The following is a 23,790-nucleotide window of genomic DNA, read 5'->3' on the forward strand; positions in this document are numbered from 1 at the left end:
CTGCAGCGCTCCGCCCCCTCCCCCCAATCCTCCATCCAGTGGGGTTGCCACGGGGTTGAGAATGGTGGGCCCTGGCCCTCAGCTGCCACCCTCGAGACTGCTTATAGCAGCAGCTGATAAGAGCAGGAGGCGGGGACCAAAGTGCTCCCCTGCTCCCAGTAACTGCTGTCCTGGCTTTTCCCAAGACCTCAAGTTCTTTAGTCTTCTGAGAGGCACTGCAAGTATTGGGGCGGGGAAGGGGGGAGTGTGACGCCCTTAAAACCACAGAAAAGGGAGCAGGCTGGTAGCTTCAGGCTACAGGTTACAGCACCAGCTATGCAGGAGGAAAGGAACAAGCGGACTCCAGCGGTGCCCATGACCCAGGAGCCATACCAGCAAATTTACGAAAAAAAAATACTTTATTCAAAAACTGTTTACACAAATGTGTAGCCTATGTACAAAGTACAAAAGAATCCTGCTTCTTGTCCCCACCTTCCTTGAGAGATGTTTCAACTTGGGACCCCTTCCAGGGCTCCGGCTGCCAGCTGCCCTGGGGCTGCCTGTGGATGGCAGCTTCAGAGGGAGGGGCCTTCTCAGACCACAGTCAGTTATGCAACTGCGAAGAGGCCCTATTCCAAGTTCCCCCTCCCAGCGGAGTGGACCGCCATCAGCTTTTACCCCTCCCTCCTCCAGACTCCACAGGCGCACAGCAAGTCGTCGGTGCTGCCTCTTGCTGCAGGGTTTTTCCAGGAGAGGGGTCAACCCTGCAAGCCCTGGACCTCTCTCCCCCTCCCCCAACTTCTTCCATAGTGAGCAAGGTTGCAGACAGAGAGGCAAGGAAAGAAGGCTGCGGCCAGATGGAGGGAATGGGATTGGGGTTGGGGAATGAAGAGCAGGAATGTGGGCAGCAGCATTATAGACATGAAGCTGGAGCCCTCTGGCTGGGGGCCAAGAGGCCAGGGAACTCCAATCCCGAGGCAGAAGACCCCTTTGTGCCACGTTTAGGGACATAACCACAGCCTAGATAAGCTCTCAGTTCACAAAAACTCTGGAATCCCTATTCATGAGATAAAGTATAAAATATCACTCATCACCTCCCTCCTGAGGGGAAGAATCAAAAGACCAACACTGTACCAGAGCAGATCCATGCACAAAATTGGGAGGCGAAGCTGCTAACTCAGGAAGAAAACTTGAGCTTAGAGAGATTACCTGTCTCCTTTCCCTTCTCGACTAATTCCATTCAAACAGCTGCTGAGCAGACTAAGGCTCTGGCAGGAATAGGTCTGCCTGCCTGGCGTACCTGTGGCCACAGAAGTGGCTTGGTCTCTCCCACACAGACAGACCCAGCGAGCTCTTGGAATGCCTTCATCTGAAGAAGAACAAGGCGGCCGCACACCTAGGACTGCAGAGGCGAGGTGCGTACACCTCGTACACAAACACGCGCGCACGTCCACATGCGTGCGTGGGCTGCCTGCAAAGGCATCAGTATGCACAACGGTACAAACACAAAATCACAATGAATAGGACCCTGCACGCTGGGGATTGTTTCCACAGAGGAGTGCAATGTTCGAACAAACATTCAGGAGAGCGAACCTCTGGCGGGGGTGAAGAGACCAGAGGGTGGGGGGAGAGAGGGGTCCAGACTGTCCATTGGGCGGCGGAGGAGTTCTTCCACGTGCCGGGCCACATCCATGGTCTCGTCCAGGTCGAATTCTCCATCCTGGTCGAGCACCGGGTCAGGGCTGGGAGGGGGAGAGGGGTGTCAGAGGGTACTGGCCTGCCGCAGAGCCCCAGGCTCCTGGGGGACAGCGCCCAGCCCGCTCCCCATTCAGTCTCATGGGAACAGGACCTGCTCTGGCTAGATGCCCGCACCGCCAAGCTGAATCAGTCAGTCACTGGTTTGTCGGAAGACACCCCGGTTCTAGTCTCATCGCTCACAAGCTCATCAAGTGATTTCAGGGAATTCATTTCCCCTGTCCCTGCCCTCCTCTGTAAAACGAGGTGGTTGGGTGAAGGAGCTCTGCCTGTGAGATCTCAGGCACCAGACACAGCACCTATGAAGGCCTGGGCCTTTCAACCACGTTATGCCAATCCCCACAGCCACTGGAAAGGCGGGTATTTACTTCACTTTATAGAGGAAGAAACTGAGGCTCGACCATGTTAGGAAGCTTGTTCAGGGCCACCTGGTAGGCAGGTGGAGTCAGGACTGCAATTCAGTTTTTGTGACTCCCAAGCCTGTGGTCGTCCCATGGCAGCAAGACATCTCTGGCTCGAAAGAGAATGAACCCCCTTCTCTGGGAACTTCAGAGAGGAGCGACATATCCTGTTCCCACACAACTCCTAAGAACCACCACCCACCCAGAGACACTCTGTATCAAGCCCTTACAACAGCCTCACCTGTGCTAAATGCATTACCTGCATTCTCTTGCTTGATCCTGACCCCAGTCCCATGTGGTAGGTATTCTTACCTCCATTTTACAGATAAGGAAACTGAGCATCAGAGAGGCTCAATAATTTTCCCAAGGTCACACAGCTAGTTGGCACCAGAGCAAGGGCCCTGCTATGTGTAGCTTCACAATGCTCTATGTTCCTGGTTGGCTGATCTCATCCACCCTGCACCTGGGCATATGTCCAAGCCCACCTGGCCTGGGTGGTCTCAGACGGAGAGGAGCTCTGGTGTCCTTGCCCATTGGCCCTCTGGGCACCCAGCCTGAGGCCAGGTGCCCAGTCCCCCGTCCTCTCCCCCCCGGAGCTGCATGAGAACACAACCTACTTCTGTGGGTACATGTTATAGTGAGGCTGGGGGCACACGGCTGGGGAGGGAGCCTGGTCCATGTAGGTGGCGCTGCCTCCAGCAGAGTCTGCAGAGGCGCTCACAAACCTGTGGGAGGAAGCGGAGCCTCAGCGGGGAGGGGCTCGGGGGCACCTTCGTGTCTTTCTCAGGTGTGGAAGGACAATGGGCCCACTGAGCCCGGGGCTCTGGTACCCGCCCCCTTGTGACCACGCCCAGTTCCCCTCCCCAGGGCTGGGGCAGGTGGGTTGGGGGGAAGGGAACAGGAGGGGAGGCGGCGGGAGGGGGGGGTGATGAGGAGAGCCAGGTGGGGGTGGGGGGAGGAGAAAAGCAGCAGCAGGAGACCAGAGCCGAACCGGACACTTACTCAGGAACCACTTGCTTGATCTGTGGCTTCACGTATCCGTCCACTGCTTTAGCTGCAGAAGGGGGAAGATGGTGATGAGAACCAAAGTTCCTGGGAGCTCCCAGGGGAGTGGACACCCACCTATGCAGTCGGCCTCCCCCTCCCCACTCCCCACAATGCCACGGAGCTCATCAGGGATAAGATTTCCCACAGACTCCCATTAAACACCTGCTGACAGTCACCAGGTGACCCCCCAGACCCTTGGTTTCAGTCTCATCCCATCTCTTGCTTCCTTTCCTGGCCCTTGGCTTCCTCTCTCCCCGCGCCCTCCCCTGCCAAGGAAAGAGTCCACACCGAGGAACAAACCCAACCAACAGAGCGGGGCCAGGTTGAAGAGAAAAAAACCTGCCCATTTTGCTTCCTACCCTCAACTGCGAGGGCAGGTTTGAGGGTGGAGAGGGGTGAGGGCAGTTGATTAAGATGGGAGCCATGCATTATCTGTGGGTCTGCGTGATCCTGCTCCTCCCCCTACACTGCAGCCACCTCCTCCTCCAAGGGCACAGAAGGGAATCCACTCAGTGTTTTGCTTTGCAGGGAAGAAAGCTAGGTTGGGGTTTCCGCTTTCCAAACTCTCTTCAGTGGTGAGCCCTGAAATCCCGTCCACGTGCCTTGTGCCATCCCACGGACCAACACTCACAGGGGAAATGGCCCCTGGACTCTTCCTGGGGTGTACCCGCTGCTTAGCCCTGGGAATGTGTTGGGAGGTGTGTTGGGCAGACGCACCAACCACAGGAGTGTAGTACTTGGAGAAGACCTCATCCTTGGGCCGGTCGGGAAACACATAGATGAGATAGTTCAGGTCCCCCAACCGGTCGGCCAGGGATCGGATGGAGAAATCCCGCGTGGTGAATGGCTTCAGATTCCACAGGTTACGGTCAGCTGTGAAAAGGCCAAGCTCATTCTCACCACCCACCGCCCTCAGGAGGAGGATCAGAGCTGTAGGGCTGGGGGCCAGGCTTGTAGAGACATCCAGGTAAAAGCCTGCACTGCAACCCCACCCCTGCTCTCAGCACAGGGCGAGGAAGTGGCCGCGGGCGAGCAGATACCAACAAGTCTGGGTGAGAGCAGAGAAGGACTGGTTCAGCAGTTCTGGAGGCTGTGGGGGGTAGTGATGTTAGGTTCTCCCAAGAGGAAAACAATAGAAAGGGACTGGGTTTTGAGCAACACTCCACCCGCCCTCCTAGCTTAGTTCCCATCTTTCCCACCGGACACCTTCTAAGGATACAGGCCTAATGGAGAATGCGAATGAGGAAATGAGAAACAGAGCCACTGGGGCGGGAGTGTGGGCAATGCAGGGAACTCACGAGAGTCAAACTTCCAGGCAATGGTGATGCCCCCAATTTCTGAGTCGCTAAAGCGCAACAGGAAGGTGCCATCGGGCTTGTTGATGAGCAGGTCATGGGCCTGTTGCTTGTTCACAAAACCTAGGATGGCTCTGGGTGCACGGAGCACACAGTGTCACTGCTGGGCCACCAGCCACTGTCCCCTGAGCCCCTGATATCCTGCCCCCCGTGCCTCACCCGTCATTCCAATGGGGCTTGTGATGTTTCTTCAGCACCTCCATGACCCCGTCGAACCACTGCCAGAAGGTGTAGTTCCAGCCGGGCAAGTTCTCCTGGGAGTCCCCAGGAAACCCCAGGTTAGGGCTTATGTCCCCGTCATCACAGGTGGTCCAGGGAACACTTAGTGCCCCTGTGTCCTCAACCAGCGCGTGTGTGCTAAGTCGCTTCCGTCGTGTCCGACTCTTTGTGACCCCATGGACTATAGCCCACCAGCCTCCTGTCCATGGGATTTTCCAGGCAAGAATAGTGGAGTGGGTTGCCATGCCCTCCTCCAGGGGATCTTCTCAACCCAGGGATCTAACCCACATCTCTTTTGTCTCCTGCATTGGCAGGCGGGTTCTTTACCACTAGCGCTACCTGGGAAGCCCATCCTCTCAGACACAGGGATCTGGGACAATCCCATGGAAGGGGTCAAAGGTGCAAAGAATTGTCCAAGCTGGATGAGACCTCCAAAGGCATTCCTGCCCAACCCCTTCATTCTACAGATGGGAAAAGTGCAATGCAGAGAAGGGAAGGGGCCCGGCAAATGAGTTAACATGTTGAGGACTAGAACCTGGGGACCCTGACTTCCTGCTCCGGGTTCTTTCCAAAGTTCTGCCTCGGATCTCATGGCTGTCTGCACTCTTTGGGGTACCAGCCCCCATCTCTCCTGGTTGTAGGAGAGGGGTCTGGGGGTGGAGGGGGGCCCCGGACCAGATGCCTGTCTGTGAGGTGGGGGAGGGGTGGAGGTAGTCCCAGGCAGGCAGCAGGCAACGCGTCCCTCACCCGGTTGAACTGGGACCAGGACACGGACATGCCGTTGTAGTCCTCGAGGTGGCTGCTGCTGCTGTTGAACAGCTTCTGCGCCAGGAACACCAGGTTCTCCTTGGTCAGGCCCCGGTTGCTCTGCACCTCAGCCTTGAACTTCATGTTGAGTGCCTCGCACAGCTGCGGCCACAGGACTTTGTCGGGCACCGCAAATGGCACCCTGCCCTGAGGGGGAGAGAAGAAAAGGGAAAAGATTGAGGGAGTAGGAGATATTTACACATACACACACACACACACACTCACAGATACCAAGAAGCAGAGGGGAGTGAGGAAGATCCAGGAAAGGAGACAAAAGCACAATGGAAAGAAGGGGGGGCGGGCAGGGGCAGAGGGATGTAGAGACCCAGCGGCATAGGGGTAGAGACCCAGACCAGGGCCCTGGGAGCAGAGATCAGGGACCAGACTCTGAGCACCAAGCTCACAGACGTAGGAGACCCCAGTCCCGTGACCCAGAGCCCAGACAGAGCTGAGGTTGTGCTGAAGGCAGGGTGCTCACACCAGCTGCTCCCGGACCACTGGAATGGCCCAAGGGTGGGAGAAGACCACTCAGCAGGAGCCCTGGGGTTGGGGCTTACCCTGGGAACCTCTGAGGGGCTGGAGGCTGAGGTGGGGGTCCTGCGGGGACTCACCGGCTCAGCAAAGGCATTGTCCCACAGCACGGTGGCGGTAGCATTGTGGTCCTGGCTGCCGTGAACGATGACAACCACGGGAAGGGACAGGGTCTACGGGAATCCAGGGAATGAGATATGAGGGCATATGACCCTGGTCTTGCCCTCCACTTGGGGGAGGCACCCGACCTCCATTCCTCAAGCCCCTTCCAGCAAAACCAAATAAACAAAAAAACACAGCCCATTTCTTTTTGGCCCATTGCCTCAATCCTGTGGGTGGGTGCCAGATTGCTGTGCTGTGCTCAGTCACTCAGTCGTGTCCTACTCTTTGCGACCCCATGAACTATAGCTTGCCAGGCTCTCTGTCCATGGTGATTCTCCAGGTAAGAATACTGGAGTGGGTTAACCCACAGGGGATCTTCCCAACCTAGGGATCGAACCCAGGTCTCCCACACTGCAGGCAGATTCTTTACTATCTGAGCCACCAGGGAAGCCCAGGTGCCAGATAACAATCTAGCAAATAAACACCAGCAGAGTATAATTAGGTTTTCTGAGAGCATCATGGGGTAACTGGACTGAGCGTATGCAAGGATTCCAGTCTCTGGCTTTCCCAAGGCAGCTGGGTGGCCTGCAGGGGACAGGGGAGACAGGCCTCACCTTCACCTGGAACACAAGCTCATTACTGCCAACACTGAATTGAGATTCAAACAGGACCGTGAACTTCTCCTCCGTCACAGACTCTGCACCTCGCCGGTCAGCTCGCTTGATCCTCTTGAGGGACTGCAGGGCGGGAAATCAGAGGGGGACGAGGAGAAAGTGACTGGTTATGAGGACTCAGGACTCAGCTCCAGGCAGACCTCCCCGCTCGGGCCAGGCCCTGTCCTCACCATGTTCCTGAAGTGGGCGCTGAGGGTGCCTGTGGCCTGGTGATACTCCATCACACAGCAGTTGTTCAGGATCTCTCCGCTGCACTCACTGACAAGCAGAGGGGAACCTGTCTCCACTGGGCCTGGGCCTGGAGCACTGTCCTGTATGCACCCTGGGTGCCAGCTTCTCTGGAAGGCCACTGACCCCTCCCCTAAGAGCATTCCTCTGGGCTGACTTTTCTCATCTACCTGAGAGCATCCGAGCAAAGCCCCAATGGTAGCTGCTGCTGCTGCTAAGTCGCTTCAGTCATGTCCGACTCTGAGCGACCCCATAGACGGCAGCCCACCAGGCTCCGCTGTCCCCGGGATTCTCCAGGCAAGAACACTGGAGTGGGTTGCCATTTCCTTCTCCACTGCATGCATGCATGCTAAGTCGCTTCAGTCATGTCCGACTCTGTGCAATCCCATGGACAGCAGCCTACCAGGCTCCCCTGTCCACGTGACTTTCCAGGCAAGAATACTGGAGTGGGTTGCCATTTCCTTCTCCAACCCATGGGGTAGGGCCAAGGTTAAAGTTCCTTGGGCGTCAAGATTGACATGGGGGCCTTTGGCAGCTTCTAGCCCAGCTGACATAAAAATCATGACCCCAACCTAACAAGATCCCCGCCATCAACCCCTGCCCTGGCCCCACTGGGCTCCTCTCCCCTCATTCAGAACAAGCAAGCCCACAGTATCTTGTCTGTTTGCTGAACACGCAAGCTCAGTGCCGCCTGGGGACTCCTGTACTTGCCTTCCTGTTACATTCTTTTTTTTTTTTAAATAATGCATTTTACACTTTGTTATTTTTCTAATTTTTTAAAAAGTTCTGGCTGTACTCTGAGGCATATGGGACCTTAGTTCCCCAACCGGGGATCTAACCCATACCCCCTGCATTGGAAGGTGGAGTCTTAACCAGTGGACCACCAGGCAAGTTCCCCTGTTGCATTCTTGACTTTCTCATTCAGGTCTCTATTCAAATAGATCCTCAGAAGGGCCCTCCTCGGCCATCCATGTGCTGTTGCAACATCTATCCAGGCGCTGTGATACTGCTTGGCTTTAATTTTCTGTCTAGACTCTATTGCCTTTTGACGCTGCCTGATTTTTAAGATTATATGACTGTCTGGTTCCCAGCCCAAAGGCAAGCTCTAAGAGAGTGAGAACTCTTTGTCATCGTCGTCCTCCTAGCCCCAGAGCACACAGCGGGCCTCAATGCTCAGGACCCAGTCTCTCCCCTCACTCATTCACGCCCTCCTTCATTCTCTCCCACACCGTTCACGGGTGGCCTGGCCTAATCCCAGGACCTCACCCCTGGGTTCTCCATCCACACACGCCCTTTGTCTGCTCCTCCTTCAGACAGGCCTGTGTTCTCTCTGCCCGAACGTCTGCCCTCTCCACGCCCATTCATCATCTCCTCCTAGTCATCCCGCAGCCTTGAAACTAGCTGTCATTCTGTTCCACCCCCTTCATGACCCACTTTCATGGTGCCCCAGTCATCTCCTTTGTCACATGTCAGCAAGTAATCAATTCTCATGTCTGCTGCCTGCTAGCCTAAAGGATGGGCCACAATGGAGCCAAGTTTGGTGTGGATCACAGCAGTGTCCCGGTGCTCAGCACAGGTCCTGGGATACCCTAATAGTGAAATCCTTGTTGATTTACTATGTGTGCGAGGAGTACCCCCAGACAGAGTGAACTAGAGAGACATGGGACCACATCCCAATGCAAGACAAAGAGGGGGAGGCTGTGTGTGTCCTCATCACCTAGGCCCCCAGCTACAGAACAGAGGCTGAGCTGGGGGAGGCACAGATGAAGGAGGGGGCAACGTACTTGCGGGTGTTCTCGTTCTTGAGCAGCGCCTTGGCCTGCTGCTCGCTGATGATGGTGGCCTTCACCTGCGGGGGGTTCATGTGCACGTTCAGCTTCCCGCCCACCAGCAGGCGCACAGTGGCCGCGAACTTGGTCTGGGTCTTCAGGACCTGAGGGGGCTGCTTCTCGATGATGAATGTGCTGTGGGGACAGGAGATGCCTCAGGGGACAGCACTCTGGCCCCACCTTCCACGTGGGGAGGCTGCCTTCCACCAGGCTGAGCAGGTGAAAGGAGGGCTTGGGGCACAGTCCACCCTCCCTGGGGGCCACTGTGAGTCAGGGAAGCTGGCAGGAAGGGAGGCAGTGAAAGGAACTCAGCAGCTGGAATGAGCTGCAGGAGACAAACGCCTGTGTAGTGTCCACGAGAAATACTGGGCGAGGTCAACAGCAAGAGACCATAGCAACAGGGGATGGAGAGGGATGGGATGAGGGTGTGAGGCAGAGGCAGAAGGATTTAAGCCAGAGCTCCCCATCTGCAGGGCTTCCCTTGTGGCTCAGCTGGTAAAGAATCCGCCCACAATGCGAGAGACTTGGGTTTGATCCCTGGGTTGGGAAGATCCCCTGGAGAAGGGAAAGGCTACCCACTCCAGTATTCTGGCCTGGAGAATTTCATGGACTGTATGGAATTCATGGGGTCGCAAAGAGTCAGACACGACTGAGCAACTTACACTTACTTACTTACTCCCCATCTGCAAAGACCCTGCTTTCCCCAACCCAGGGCAACCAGATGGGAGCGGGGCGTTGCCAGGAGGCAGCAGTCACCTGGTCACCAGAGCTGAGATGATGTCAGTGATGGTGGCATTGACCTCAGCCAGCATCTCCTCCACGGGGCCGGGGATGGGCAGCTGCTGGCAGAGGTGCTCGGCTCTGCGGATCTGCTGCCGGTTCTGCCAGATGATCTCCGCCAACTTCTCACACCTGAACGCGAGCCCCAGGGCCCAAGGGAAAGACACTGGCTTCACCCCCGTCCTCCAGGCCAGAAGCTGGCAGGCGCCCACAAGGGGACCAGGGCCACACCCAGCTCCACCCCCAGGAAGGCCTGGCACCTGAGCCACCTCGCCTGTTCCCTGGGCACAGCAGAGATGCCCTGCCTTCCAGAAACCCAGAGAAACACCCAGGAGGAGCGACACTGACTGGGGTCCAACCAGCCTGAGCATCACTTTGCCACCTGGCCCCACCCCCGCATCCAAGCCAGTGATGCCCCTCCCAGGGGAGGGGGCACAGGAAGGAACACCAGCGTCAGCATCAAACCAGAACCACTGGTGGGATAAGACCCGTACCCGGAAAGAGGGAACCAGCTGCTCATGTAGACATGAGAGCAAATAGCAGCTGGCAGCACCACTCTGAGCCCCTGCTGCCTGCCCCTCCCTGCCCCCCACCCCTGGTACCAGGACTGTAGCACATCCAGGCTGCCCTCGGGGGGCCCTCCGTTCCCCGCCAGCTGCTGCCGCCGCTTCCACTGAATCAGCTCGTCATCCAGGATGATGGTCTGCTGCTTCCGCAGCAGCTGCAGGGTCTTCTGGTGCTTCTCGGCCAGCTCCTGAGGGTCAGCGGTGGCTCAGTGAGCCCTTCTGGGCTCTCAGAACAGCCCTGAAGGGCCTCGTCCTCCCAGACCAACTCTGCCCCTCAGGCCACACGGGAAAGAAGGCCCTGGCCTCTTGCTCCACTGGGTCCCGCTCTCCTCCTGGCTGTCTGCCTCCCTCAGGGTCCCCGGGACAGCTCGGGGCGTCACCGCCCCCGCAGGAGGGGAGGGATGCAGAGCCCACTCACCACGCGGTACTGCTGCAGCGTCTGGGCCTCGCGCTGCAGCCAGGCCTCCAGGGTCACCTGCTTCTGCTGGAGGGCCGTCTCCCGGTTCAGTCGCTCCTGAGGGTTCAGCTGGGCCAGCTGGGTAAACTGAGCTGGAGGAGGGGACAGGACACCATGACCACGACCTCTCTGGTCCAGCCAGGAGCTCATCTGTTCCGGAGGCAAGACCCTCGAGGGGACACATCTGACCAGCGGCCAGTCAGGTTCCACAGCAACGGGGCCTGGAGATGAGTAGGCTCTGGCCTCCGTGCCCCGACTCTGAGCTCCCCTTGGGGAGTGGGGCGATGGAAGCCTGGGGGACAGCTGAGGAGAAGCCTGCCCTGGCCAACCCCCATCAGCCCTCCTCACCCCATGCAGAATTCTGCTAGGAGCCACCATGCCTGGTTTGAAGTGAACCCCGCCATTCATCAGGTGGGTGAGCCCAGTCAAGGCACCCCGCTCTCCTGTGCCTCAGTTTTCCCATCTGTCAAAGGGGAGCATCATGAGGCACCTACCTCAGCAGCTGCTGGGACGTTAAATAAGTGATGAGACAGAAAATGCTCAGGAAGCTGCCAGGCACCATTGGCCCCAGAGGGAAGTCAGTCATGGTTAATGGGTTACATGAGGGGATGAAAGGCTGACAGAGCAGCTCTCAGCCCCAACCTCACGGGCACAGCCTCGTCAGAAGGCTCTGCTCCACAAGCTTTGTCCTGTCTCCCAGGCTCGGCAGCCTCTCCTCAGGGAAGAGGGGTTTCTTCAGGCGGTGAAGGTCCCTAACACGCTTATCCAGGTTGGTCACTGTGAGCTCAGCTGACCAACCAGAAGAGAGACACAGAGAGAGTTGGGGCCACTGGGACACGAAAGCAGTGAGATTCTCTCAGGAGAGTGAGGCAGTTTCTCTCCACACCAGCTCTCAGGCAGCTATCATCAGTGGCAGGAATATGTAACCAGGCCTCACTGACTCCCTCTGCAAACAACCTGTGATGAAATACTTAAGACACAGAAAGTAGAGAGGATGAGGTGTTCCTGTGTATCAGGAAGCCGCTTAAGAAATCAAGCACTTCCACGGTGAAGCACCTGTACCCCTCCCCTGCTGGTGACCCCATCCCTCCCTCGACAGGGAACCAGTGTCCTCAGCGCTGGCATCCTACCCTCGCCAATGGCCTTTCTGAACATCCCAGGGGCCTCACTGGGGCTGAGTCTAGAAGACGTGAGCGTCAGTCAGCAAGTCGTGGTCAAACTCCTGGCAGGCCTCTGAGGGCCAAGTCACACGGCCGAGATCCTGTCCTATTGGCACACAAGGCTGGGACAGACTAAAGCAACTCTATTCAGCCAGGAAAGCCCAGAACTACAAGAGAACTTAGAAATATGGCTCCATGCTGACTGCAGGGGACTGAGCAGCCAAGGAACAGTGCAGAACAATCTGGACAGCCACCTCGGAATCCTGCCACCCACAGGGAGACAGTGATAATCCCAACACTGGGACCTGGCTTCCTTATGCAAGTGACCCACTTAGGTCTCTCCTGGCAAATTGCAGAAGCTTCTGGGAAGGATGCCAGGAGACGTGAGGCAATTGTCTGCTCCACTGGAGGGAGCTGAGACTGTCCTCACACAAACAGATCAGTCATCTGTGTTTCTGATGCGTGCACTTGATAAATGAGACTGAACTGACATTGCACCATGGGGACAAACCCAAAGCAGAATTGAAACCCAACCTCACAAGTAGGAAACAGAAAACCCAAGAATAGGATTATCAATTCTGTCAGCCAGTCAATGGCCTTGGGTAGAAATACTGAGCTGAAATCTCCTGTTCCCTAATCTTGGAAAAGGGCTATCCTTTCTTTCAAGTCAATCTGGGATGGATTCAGATGTGATGAAGACCTGATCGAATCATCCCCCCAACTTTTATTCAATGCCTGCTATGACTCAGGCAATGTGCTAATCTCAAGATACAGAAAACACCCATAGGGTAGGGAAGGAGGAAAGCTTAAATGGTTAAATTAAAACAGCATCTTTAAAAATTTAAACAATTAAATGGAAGAACAGAGGAACAAAAACCAAAAAGGGACAAAACAAAATAAATATTAAAATTGAGGTCCACCTCAATAGACGGTATTTAACATTACATTAAATATTAATAAACTGAACACCTCAATTAAAAGCAGAGATTGTCAGAATAAATACAAAAAGACTCAACTATGTGCTGTCTACATTTCAAATTTTAAAAAGCATGAATAAAAAACTGGAAATAGAACTACCATATGACCCAGCAATCCCACTGTTGGGCATACACACCGAGGAAACCAGAATTGAAAGAGACACATGTACCCCAATATTCATCGCAGCACTGTTTACAATAGCCAGGACATGGAAGCAACCTAGATGTCCATCAGCAGACAAATGGATGAGAAAGCTGTGGTACATATACACAATGGAATATTACTCAGCTGTTAAAAAGAATGCATTTGAATCAGTTCTAATGAGGTGGATGAAACTGGAGCCTATTATGCAGAGTGAAGTAACTCAGAAAGAAAAACACCAATACAGTATACTAACGCATATATATGGAATTTAGAAAGATGGTAACGGTGACCCTGTATGCGAGACAGCAAAAGAGACACAGATGTATAGAACAGTCTTTTGGACTCTCTGGGAGAAGGCGAGGGTGGGATGATTTGAGAGAATAGCAGTGAAACATGTATATTATCATATGTGAAACAGATCACCAGTCCAGGTTCGATGCATGAGACAGAGTGCTCAGGGCTGGTGCACTGGGATGACCCTGAGGGATGGGATGGGGAGGGGGGTTCAAGATGGGGAACACATGTACACCCATGGCTGATTCATGTCCATGTATGGCAAAAACCACTACAATATTGTAAAGTAATTAGCCTCCAATTAAAATAAATAAATTAATTTAAAATAAATAAATAATAAATTAAAAGCATGAATAAAAATACATTGTGTTAATATAGAATAAAAAGGCTGCAGGCATTATAGTAATATCTGATAGATCCCAGACAAAGAGTGATACCAGAGATCAAGAAAGATATTCCATAATTATTAAGAGGTCAATCAATCAGAAAGACATAATAATTATAAATAACTATAAACATATATGCTTCCCTGGTGGCTCAGACAGTGAAGAATCCGCCTGCAATGCAGGAGACCTGGTTTCAATCTGATCTGGTCCAGGATCTGGGAAGATCCCCTGGAGGAGGGCATAGCAACCTACTCCAGTATTCTTGCCTGGAGAATCCCCATGGACAGAGGAGCCTAGTGGATTACAGTCCATGAGGTTGCAAAGAATTGGATATGACTGGGAGACTAAAAGTGAAAGTGAGTGAACTCGCTCAGTCGTGTCTGACTCTTTGCAACCCCATGGACTGTAGCCTACCAGGCTGCTCCATCCATGGGATTCTCCAGGCAAGAATACTGGAGTAGGTTGCCATTTCCTTCTCCAGGGGATCTTCCCAATCTAGGGAACAGACTGAGCGACTAAGCATGGCATAAATATATATGCACCTAATAATAAAGTTTCAAAAAACATAAAGGAAATATTTACATAAGTAATCAGAGAATTACACAATACAGTAGATCTTGATACCTCTCTATCTATAGGAGCAATTAGGCAAAAATAAATCAATAAAAATATATATTAGTGGTTCTCAAAGTGTGAACCAGGGACCCTTGAAGGTTTCCTAAAACCCTTATAGGAGGTCCACAAAGCCAGAACTATTTTCATAAAATCATAAGACTTTATTTGCCTTTTTTTCTTTTATTCACTTATAAGTATACAGCAGAGTTTTCTAGAGGCTATAAGATATGTGATACTACAACAGATTGAAAGCCAGATCCAGCTATCTCCGACTAAGCCTAACATTAAAGAGATTAGTAAAAATGTAACAAACAATGCCACCCTACTCACTAAATTATGTTTGGAAAATATAGATGTTATTGGTTTCTTGGTTTGTTTGTTTTTTTATTTCATTATGTTAACATTATATACTATGTTAAATACGTTAACATTATTGAATTTATTATTGCTACCTTTCAATGAAACAACTTCAGAACGTACATTCTTTTCAAGACCACAAAACACATTCATCAAGATAGAGCACATGCTGGGGCACAGAACAAGTCTCCATAAATTTAAAAGAGATCATATGCGTATGTTCTCTGACAACAATAGAACTCAGCCATGAAATGAAATCAATAATGATATGACATCTAGAAAAAACTCAAATATTTGGAAATTAAACAATATACATCTAAATAGTGTATGGGTGAAATAAACAGAAGAGAAATTAGAAAATATTTCAAATTGAATGATAATAGTATACAGCATATCCAAGATGATGAGATGCAGCTAAAGCATTAATGAGAGGGAAATCAATAGCTCTGAAATATACATTAGAAAAGAAGAAGGGTCTAAAATCAATGACCTAAGGTTCTACCTTAAGAAGTCAGAAAAATAAGAACAAGGAAAAGGTGGCTTCCTGTTCTCACTTAGATGGGGGTGATACAGCTCTGGGGTCAATTTGAAGTGGAGGAAGATGAGTCATGTTTCAAGGCTCCTCAAAGTGTACCGTAAGGACACTTAGTAGGGTTAATTCCTTCTGGGTTAATTTTTTTTCCCCACACCCTAATCATGGCAGCCACCAGAAAATTATAGACCTGAGAGATAGCAGAGTTTTCCAATGTCATGTCCTCCTCCCATCTTTACCTCCTATTATGAGGCTCAAGAAGAGGCATTCCTGGAGTTTCACCTCTCCCCAGCCTGGTTCAACCAGGGGTCTCCCAACCTAGGTTTTCTCTCTGATTGGGGAACACTCTGTCCACATTCATTCATTCGTTCACCAAGATACTCACAGAATACTGGTTAATAAAACATAAGGATTTTATGAATATCTCTAGTTAATATCCAGTTCTGCAACTTACAAGAAGCCCAGGTCAAATTGCATGTTCTCTTTGAACATCAGTTTTATTATTCGCAAAACAGGAATAAAGAATACTGGAGTGGGGAGCCATTCCCTTCTCCAGGGAATCTTCCTGATCCAGGAACCGCACCTGGGTCTCCTGCATTGCAGGCAGATTCTTTACCACCTAAGCCACCAAGGAAACCCCACTTAATTCTTAGGGCTTTGGTAAAAGTTGTATTGAATAACACAGTTGTATTGAGTAAAGGTTGTAATGAATAAGGGTTTAGCCTGGAGCCTGGCCCACAGCAGGGGCTCCATCACTGGAGCCATTACTTGTCCCAAGCTTTGGGTAAGGCTCTGGGGAAACAGACATGGACCTAGCCCCAACCCTGCAGGAGTTCACAAAGTGATCTCACTCTGGTCCTCCAGACATGCACTGCCCTCCCACACCAGGCTCACCTTGGATCCTCAGGCTCTCCTGATACTGGATGATGAAATACTCCTGAGTCTGCTGCAGCTTCTTCAGCTCATTCTCTGTGTCCTGTGTGACCAGTCGCAGCTCCTCAAATGTCTGGTTGATCTGAAGATGTTTCTGGGACATGGCATCAACCAGGATCCCAGCAGAAGAATTACCCTGGAGACACATCAGGGGAGGGTGCAGGCAGCAGTGAGCTGGGCAGTAAGGATGGGAGAAAAACCTCAGGCCTTGGGGAACACCAATACTACAGACCTCAGACACAAATTCTAGAATAAGAAGGAAGGGTACTTTGAGTCAGAAGAAGAGTCATTTGCCAAAATAGGGGTGGAGGGGGTGAAGGAGGAGAAATAGGTGACCTGGCAGACACTGGTAGAAACTTCTGTTGCAGTTCTGACCTCCATCTGAGTACCCCACACAAGGTCCATTTGAGTTCTCTCTGGAGAGACCAGAATCTAACCCATCCCAGGAGTTACCTGAGTTTTCCTACTAAGGATGATGGCCCCTCATTTCAGTCATTCACTGATCCCACGCCATGATGCTAGATGCTGGGGACATGATGGGGAACAAGACCAGGTGAACACACGTCATCCGTGTCCTCACTAAGACCTCGGGACTGAGGGAAGAGGGTGAACCGCTCACGGGTGGAGTCCTGAAGACCCCCAAATGAAGGGACAAGGAGGCATCAACAAGGGCTTTGTGGATCCAGCCATTCAGCTAACCTGGTTGGATTTACTCCTTCAACCAAGTGTTGTTCTTTTTTTAAATTTTACTTATTTATTTATTTTTGGCTGTGCTGGATCTCTGTTACTGCTCATGGGCTACTCTCTAGTTGTGGTACCAGGGCTTCTCATTGCAGTGGCTTCTCTTGTTGCAGAGCACAGGCTCTAGGGCTCAGTAGTTGTGTCCCATGGGCTTAGGTGCTCCATGGCGTGTGGAATCTTCCTGGACCAGGAATCAAACCCATGTCCCCGCCAAGGGGAGGCAGATTCTTACGCACTGGACTCCCAGGGCAGTCCTCAACCAAATCTTTAGGGCCTCTCCAGTAAACTGCTCTCAGAATAAAACCCAAACTCCCTTCACAGCCTCCACAGCCCTAGCCAGGAGCCTCTGCCTACCCCACCCCCAGCTCCATTGTTGCCCAACCACATTCTGGCCACTTTCTGTTCCTTGGATACACACAGAGTTCCTGCCTCAGGGCCTTTGCATGTTTTGTTCCATTACCCTGGAACATTCTGGCACTAAATCTTCCTGAAGCTGGCACTTCCACGGGCACCTTTTCAGAGTGACCTCTTCTGAAGAGTTACATTAAAATAGGACCGCCCTACTGAATGTGTCATGTTCCTGCATGTTCTTTCTTGTCTGCCTCTCTGCACTAGGATGTGAACTCGCTAAGGACTGAGACTTTGTCCCGTTTGGTGCACAACAAAATCCTCAAGGCCCAGGACATCAGAGGTGTCCAAGAACAGCTTGACGACTGGAGGACTATTTCCGCCCCCAACCATAACAGCACCTGCCTTGTAGGCAGGTATTTCTTAACTGGAACCGGACTCATTCCTATGTTTACAGATAGCTCTGTAATTGCACCAAGTCAAGAATTGTACTAGTTGACCCTTTGTGACCTGGCTTCTGCCCAGCTGGCTCCTTTCTCCCCAGTAGCACTAAACACTTAAAATTCTTCAAATGTCATAAAATGGCTTGTGCCTTCCTGCCCTCACATATACTGTTGCTATTTATTTATTTTGCATTTTCTTTATTTCTATTTTTGGCTGCACTTTCTGGTATGTGGTATCTTAATTCCCTGACCAGGGATCAAACCCATGCCTCTTGCAGTGGAAGGTGGAGCCTTAACCACTGGACCACCAGGGAAATCCTAGTGCTGCCATTTTTTACTAGAAAACTCATTCCACCTTCTTCCTCCCTCTTTCCACCTTCTTCCTCCCTCTTTCCTCATTATAGTCAGGCATCTTTTTCCTCAGGACACCCTCCCCACTACCTGCCAGCCTGCCCCAACCTGAGTTGGCTCCTTTTTCCATATAGGCTGACTTAGCACTCAGCAGAGTCCTAAAGAATCTATCACAGCCTGAATTCCTTTTAGGTGGAGGCCAGGACTTTGCTTCTCCCATCCTAGTCCAGTGTCAGACGCACAGCAGGACCTCGATAAACGTTTACTGAATGACCTCTCAAATTCTTGATATCAGTGTTCACCACAAGTAAATAATAACTATGACTTCACTTCAGGCACTATTCTGTGGTCTTTACCTAAGGGATATCATTTAATGCAATTCATTTTGCTTTACTGCAGATAATGTACTATTTGCACCATTGTCCAAGCATATGTCCGAGACCTTTATGATTTCAGAACCTGGGGAACAGGTCCCTGCTCTGCCTCCCTGGGCCTCACTTCTCTGAGCTTGCCCAGGTTAATTCTTCTGACACAGACCTCCATTTCTCCTCATAGACCCCACCAGAGGATATTTCTTCTTTTGCCCCTGGCCTCATTTATTCAATGACAAATCTTTTCCCTAGTGATTTGTAATGCCATCTCTGACACAGATTGAGTTTCCAGATGTGTATGTGTTTTTAGGGCTTCCTCTTCTGCATTTGTATACGTCTGTTCTTTGCTCTGGGCTTCCCAGGTGGCGCAGTGGTAAAGAATCCACCTGCCAAGGCAGGGGACACAAGAGACGTGGGTTCGATCTCTGGGTCGGGAAGATCCCCTGGAGTAGGAAATGGCAACCCGCTCCAGTATTCTTGCCTGGAAAATTCCATAGACAGAGGAGCTTGGCAGGCTGCAGTCCATGGGGCTACAGAGAGTCGGACACAACTGAGTGATTAAACACACAGCACACATCCTTTGCCCACATGGTATCTCATTTAATCCTCGAAATAGCCCTATACGGTAGATACTATGACTACCCTCATTTATAATAGGAAAAAACCAGAGGCTCAGAGAGGTTAAGTAACTTGCTCAGGTCACACAGCTAGTAAATAGTAGAGCCAGGGAGTGGGGGCTCTGTGTGTGTGTGTGTGGGGGGTGTCAATCTACACCTGCATGTAATATGGCCTCTCACAATTGCCTGTGTCTTATTTCTTTGGTGCTCTCTCTTGCCGGTGTTTATAAAACAGAGCTGTGTCTGGAGAGGAAAGCAGGTGAAAGAACTTCTCAAAACCTTTCCCCAAATCCATGGGACACTCACATTGTTGGCTTCTCGGACCAGCCTCTGTTCATTGTACAGAATATGGCGGATGCAGCGCACCAGCTCCATGGGGCAGCGGTCGTATGTGTTCTGAAAGAATCCAACAGCGGCTGCCAAAAGCCACCCTCTGCTCCCACCATGCCCACTGCAGTGCTACCCACTCCTTCCTCTCCTCCAGCCTATGCCTCAGCTTCCGCTCGGAAGCCTCAGGAACTGCCACCGGAACCTATATCTCTCCTTGACTTGATTTCCCCTCCAGGTTCGGCTTGCAGTGCGGTAGAAACCCACAGGTTACAAAGTACTTCCAATCTGCCACCTCCTTTGACTTGTGCATCATAGAAACCCTATGACATAAGCAGAAACCATCATCCTCATTTCACAGCTGAGAATACTGATGCTCAAAGAGATTGAGTACTTGTCCAAAGGCAAATAAGTGAGTGAGCAGATGACTCAAGACTCAGGGCATCTAATGCCAAGGTCAAGGTACTTTCCATTATAGTCCTGGCCCTGGGTTCCTATTTCACTTCCCTTCCCACACCCCCCACACCCCAGGTTTCTCCTGTTTCCTGCCTCCTTTGGGATGGACTTTTTATTTCCTTGGCACCCTGCTGCTTGTATTCAAGAAGGCTCTCTAAAAATTCAAGTGAGTTCCAATAAATGCTCATCTATGATTACCATCCACATCCCTTTCCTATTTCCACAAAAATTTCCTCTCTCCCCTATACTCCTTCCCCCCACACCTTCACCTTACATTAAACCCTTAATTCAAGGCTCCAGGACAACTCTGCTCCTCTCTCACACCACTTCAGCAGCTCTTTAAAATGCCTTTAAAAGAGCCCTAAGAGGGATGTCTGGTTGCTCCATCCCCTCCTTTCTAGAATCTGTCAGTGTTCCTTTCTCTCACAACAGAATTTTGACTCAGGCTACTCCCATCCCTTCTGCCTGATCTGCCCAGAAAGTGGTTTCACCCATCCCCCCTTCTCTTGGGGACAAACATGCCCCATCTCTTACTTTGTCATAGGCTAAGCGAATCTGACAGGTCTGATTTAGAAAGAGGGGGTGGGGGAAATTGAAGCACAGATAAGCTCAGGGTCATACAGTGAGTCAGTGGCCAAACCAGGAAAAAACCCAGGGGTTCTGGTGCTGGAAAGAGAAGGCGGACACTGTTTCCCTGCAGATGGCTTGCAGCTCATGCCCACCTGGAGCTGCGTGGCATAGTGCCCCAGCTTGATCTTCAGTAGGAACCCGTCTTCCCCAACTTGATGTTCTGCCTTCTTCTGCAACTCCTGCACCAGGCCCTCCAGGAGCTGGGTGGCCTGGGCCCGGTCCTGGGGATTGTCCACGTCGATGGCATCCCTTAGGGCAAGGCAGGAGAGAGAAACCTGCTATGGTGCCTCCTTGGATGAGGAGGTCAGGTACCAGAAAGGACGGGAAAATCCCAGGCTCCTGTCCACAAGACTCGCTCCCCGCAGCTCCACAGGCATCACAGTCTAGAAACATCCCCTCTCCCCTCCCAGACTCCCATTTCCCTGTTCCCCTTTCCCTGGGACACCACCCCTTCCGCACAGGGAGGGACAGCCAGGATCAGAATCTCCCCAAACCACCAAGAGGAGATGTAAAGGCCAAGGGGCCTGGATGGTTAGGGACCCGCAGAGCAAGGCGCCGGGCAGGGGCACCTACCACGGCTGGCTCTCAATCCACTGCGCCAAGTAATGCCGGACCTCGATGGGGAAGTGCTGCCCGTATAGCACCTGCATCTGGCGCAGGGCATCTCCCTGCAGCTGCTGGGCCTGGATCCAGCCCGCCATGTCCGTTCACCTAGGGCGAGCAGAGAGCTGAGGAGGTGCCTTCTCGGCACAGGCGTGGACTGGGCCTGCCCCTAGCCCTGCCATGCCCACCCATCCCTGGACCGCGGTCAGGCCAGGCCCCTCCCCTCCCACAAACACGCTTTCCTGTGCGGGAAGAAAGACGGTGAGGAGGGGAAGGCCGTCCTTCCCTCCAGCGAGGAACCCGCTGAGGCTTGGGGAGGGGCTCCCGAAAGTCAGGTGCCCTCCCCCTCTTCCTCTCCCCTCGCCCCACTGGGGCTTCCCGGGGTGGGGGTGGGGGGAACAGCTAGAAACTGAAAGAGAAACTTGATGGCGGAGGCCCTCGGGCCCTCAGGGGAGGACTGCAAACACCCCCTACCCTGCTTCGAACTCCGAGTCTCAGTTTCTGGGAACGCGGGGATATTCCAGCCCAAAGCTAGGGCAATGCCACCGAAGGTTTCCCCTGGACGGCTCGGCCACCGCTGGCACGTGGCTGGGGTGTTCAGAAGGGAGGGCTGGGGAGACAAGACACTCCCTCTCTCGGGCTGCGTCCCCCGCACCTCGCTGTGCCCCCGACGTCTCCCACTGTCCAGTCCGACAGCGCCCCCTGCCCACCGCGGGCGAGGACGGCGCCCACCCTCGGCTTCCTCCCTCCATCCACGTCCCGCGTCCCTCGTCCACGCTGCGCCGAAACTCCCTCTGGGTCCCGGGGACCGTCCCCAGCGCCCCTCTGGCTATCGGGCTCCGGGGCCTGCGGGGCGAGGACCCGGGCAGCAGCAGCAGCAGCAGCAGCAGCAGCAGCAGCGGGTGCCCCCTCTGGGCGCGCGTCGCCGGGGACGCGCGGCCGGGGCCACCCACCTGGTCGTGCCGGGCGGTCCGGCGACGCGGCCGGCGCTCGCTCCCGGCCGGGGCTCCAGGCGGCGGCGGCGGCGGCGGCGGCAGCGGCTGTTACTACAGGAAGGAGCCGAGAGCAACGATTTCCTCCTCAAAGGTCAGCTGCCTCTGACAGACCATACACAGCGCGCGAGCTCTCGCCAACACCCCTCCCAGCCTCGGTCGCTCTCTCCCCGCCTCCGCCCTCGGTGGCTGGCTCCCCGGCGAGTGCACGGCGGCGAGGCGGGGCGGCGCTGAGCGCGGGGGGCTGCCCCGACGGCGGGGTCCCCCGGGAGTCCCAGCCGGCCCTCGCCGGCGACCCCGCGGAGCTGCCACAGACCGTGCTGGGCAAGAGGGGCGGGAGTGGCTGGAGGATGGGAGTGAGAGGGCTGGAAAATCCCGGGCTCTGGAAATCCCAGCGCGGGGCCTCAGTTTTCTCATCTGTCAAAAGGGAGGAGGAAAAGGTTGGAGCAGCTGGAGATGCGGGCGTTTGTCATCTTCTGGGCCTCTAGATCTAAGAAGTCTAATGTGTGTGTGTGTGTGTGTGTGTGTGTGCGCGCGCGCGTTGGTTGGGGACACAGCTTTTGTGCTTTCAGAGGCAAAGCCGTATTGAGGGGAAAGGCTGGGGATTCCAGAGATTGCCAGCTCACCTAGAGGCCCCCCCAGCCCTGCCCCTCCTTCCACGACTTTTCTGTGCATTCCCCTGTGCAGCAGAAACAGGAAAGAACCCTGGCAGTCAAATGTTTCAAGCTCTGGAAATTTTGCGGATGAGAAATGGAGTCCAGAGGGTTAAGGGGGCCTTGCCTAGGGTCCCACAGTGGGCACAGGGCCAAGTCTGCAAACCATGGTCCATACAGGATCCTACCTCTCCGTTCCCCACAACCCGGTCACATCTGAGGCTGGTCCTGTCTTCAGAAAGTCCAGGGAGAGGTGACGCGAATGCTCACAAGCTCACAACTGCCTACAGGCAGCACCTTCTCTAAGCCTTGCCTGGGTCACAGTCCCTCCCCAAGAGCCCCCTGGGGGAGTTGGGCAAGGCTGCCCTGGAAGTCTTCCATTCCCTTTCCCCAGCTTCCCTCTCCTCTGGGGCCTCCCCTCTGCCTGGCGGCTGGTATTGGCAGCACTAAGGGAGGGGCCCTTCTGGCTGCCCACTCACAGCTGGCTGGGCCAAGACCTGCTATCCTGGGGGCAATCATTCTCCTCTCCCTCCCTTCCTAATTCCTTTTTGGATTTGCCCTTTTCTCTCCATTGCCTCCCACACCCCCACCCCACCCCATCTTCTTTCCACTCACTACTTCCCCACTTTCATTCTTTTATTTCAGAAAAAAAACCAAAGTTTAAAGCTGCCGAAGCTGAATTGCCTCTCCCCGACCCACTTCCACGTGTGGTCACAGTCTCTGTTGGCAGGATCACAAGGAAAGGAATGGAAAACTGTGAAGGGGTTCAAGGGAGGGGGCAAACATTGCTCTAGGGAGGAGGAAACACAATGCCTCTCTCACTCTCTCCTTCCCCTACTCTGTGCAAAGAGTTTGGCAGGGGAGGGCCTGACACACAGCTAAGGGGTCACCTGGAGTGATAGCCAAGTGTCAGAGCTGGAAACAACTGTAATGATGATTTTACAAATGGGGAAACAGAGGCCGGAGAGGGGAAGTGACTCGGTCAGCGTCACGAGGGCTGTTGGTGGCAGATTCAAACCCGTCACCTCACAGTGGGTGGGTCCGAGGTGGCACCTGTGCCTTCTAGCCTCTTACTGTGAGCAGGTCAGTCAGTGGGAGCAGATTCCTTGGGCTTGCAAGTCTTCTGAGC

General features: G+C 53.3%; 1 protein-coding gene across 10 annotated transcripts; it reads right to left on the reverse strand.

Moving 5' to 3' along the window:
• Positions 1-379: 379 nt before the first annotated feature.
• On the reverse strand, positions 380-22,077 carry LOC145541339 (signal transducer and activator of transcription 5A). Of its 10 annotated transcripts, XM_081577552.1 has the most exons (20): positions 21,970-22,077; positions 21,491-21,626; positions 20,987-21,124; positions 20,506-20,662; positions 19,307-19,396; positions 16,091-16,265; positions 10,692-10,822; positions 10,310-10,461; positions 9,684-9,839; positions 8,883-9,062; positions 7,041-7,128; positions 6,811-6,933; positions 6,175-6,267; positions 5,504-5,710; positions 4,697-4,791; positions 4,481-4,611; positions 3,900-4,055; positions 3,138-3,189; positions 2,753-2,860; positions 380-1,721 (listed from the first exon to the last, which is right to left on the reverse strand). In XM_081577552.1, exons 3-20 carry the CDS (start codon positions 21,112-21,114, stop codon positions 1,559-1,561), a joined length of 2,385 nt encoding a protein of 794 aa, XP_081433678.1. In that variant the 5' UTR covers positions 21,115-21,124; positions 21,491-21,626; positions 21,970-22,077; the 3' UTR covers positions 380-1,558. The 10 variants fall into 10 exon arrangements, with proteins under 10 accessions (XP_081433678.1, XP_081433679.1, XP_081433676.1 ...); XM_081577553.1 differs by lacking the exon at positions 21,491-21,626; XM_081577550.1 differs by lacking the exon at positions 21,491-21,626 and having other exon boundaries at positions 19,307-19,433; positions 20,471-20,662.
• Positions 22,078-23,790: the final 1,713 nt, after the last annotated feature.

The sequence above is a fragment of the Giraffa tippelskirchi genome, chromosome 3 (genome assembly GCF_054371585.1).
Source record: "Giraffa tippelskirchi isolate mGirTip1 chromosome 3, T2T-mGirTip1v1.2.pri, whole genome shotgun sequence".
In the NCBI taxonomy this organism is placed as follows: Eukaryota; Metazoa; Chordata; class Mammalia; order Artiodactyla; family Giraffidae; genus Giraffa; species Giraffa tippelskirchi.

Excerpts from the sequence above, each read along its gene's own strand:
- LOC145541339 (XM_081577550.1), bottom strand. The coding sequence starts at position 21,114 with ATGGCGGGCTGGATCCAGGCCCAGCAGCTGCAGGGAGATGCCCTGCGC. Across the intron at positions 4,612-4,696 it reads AAGCCCCATTGGAATGACGG|AGCCATCCTAGGTTTTGTGA; the intron begins GTGAGGCACGGG and ends CCGTGCACCCAG. Across the intron at positions 4,056-4,480 it reads TGCCTGGAAGTTTGACTCTC|CTGACCGTAACCTGTGGAAT; the intron begins GTGAGTTCCCTG and ends GCCTTTTCACAG.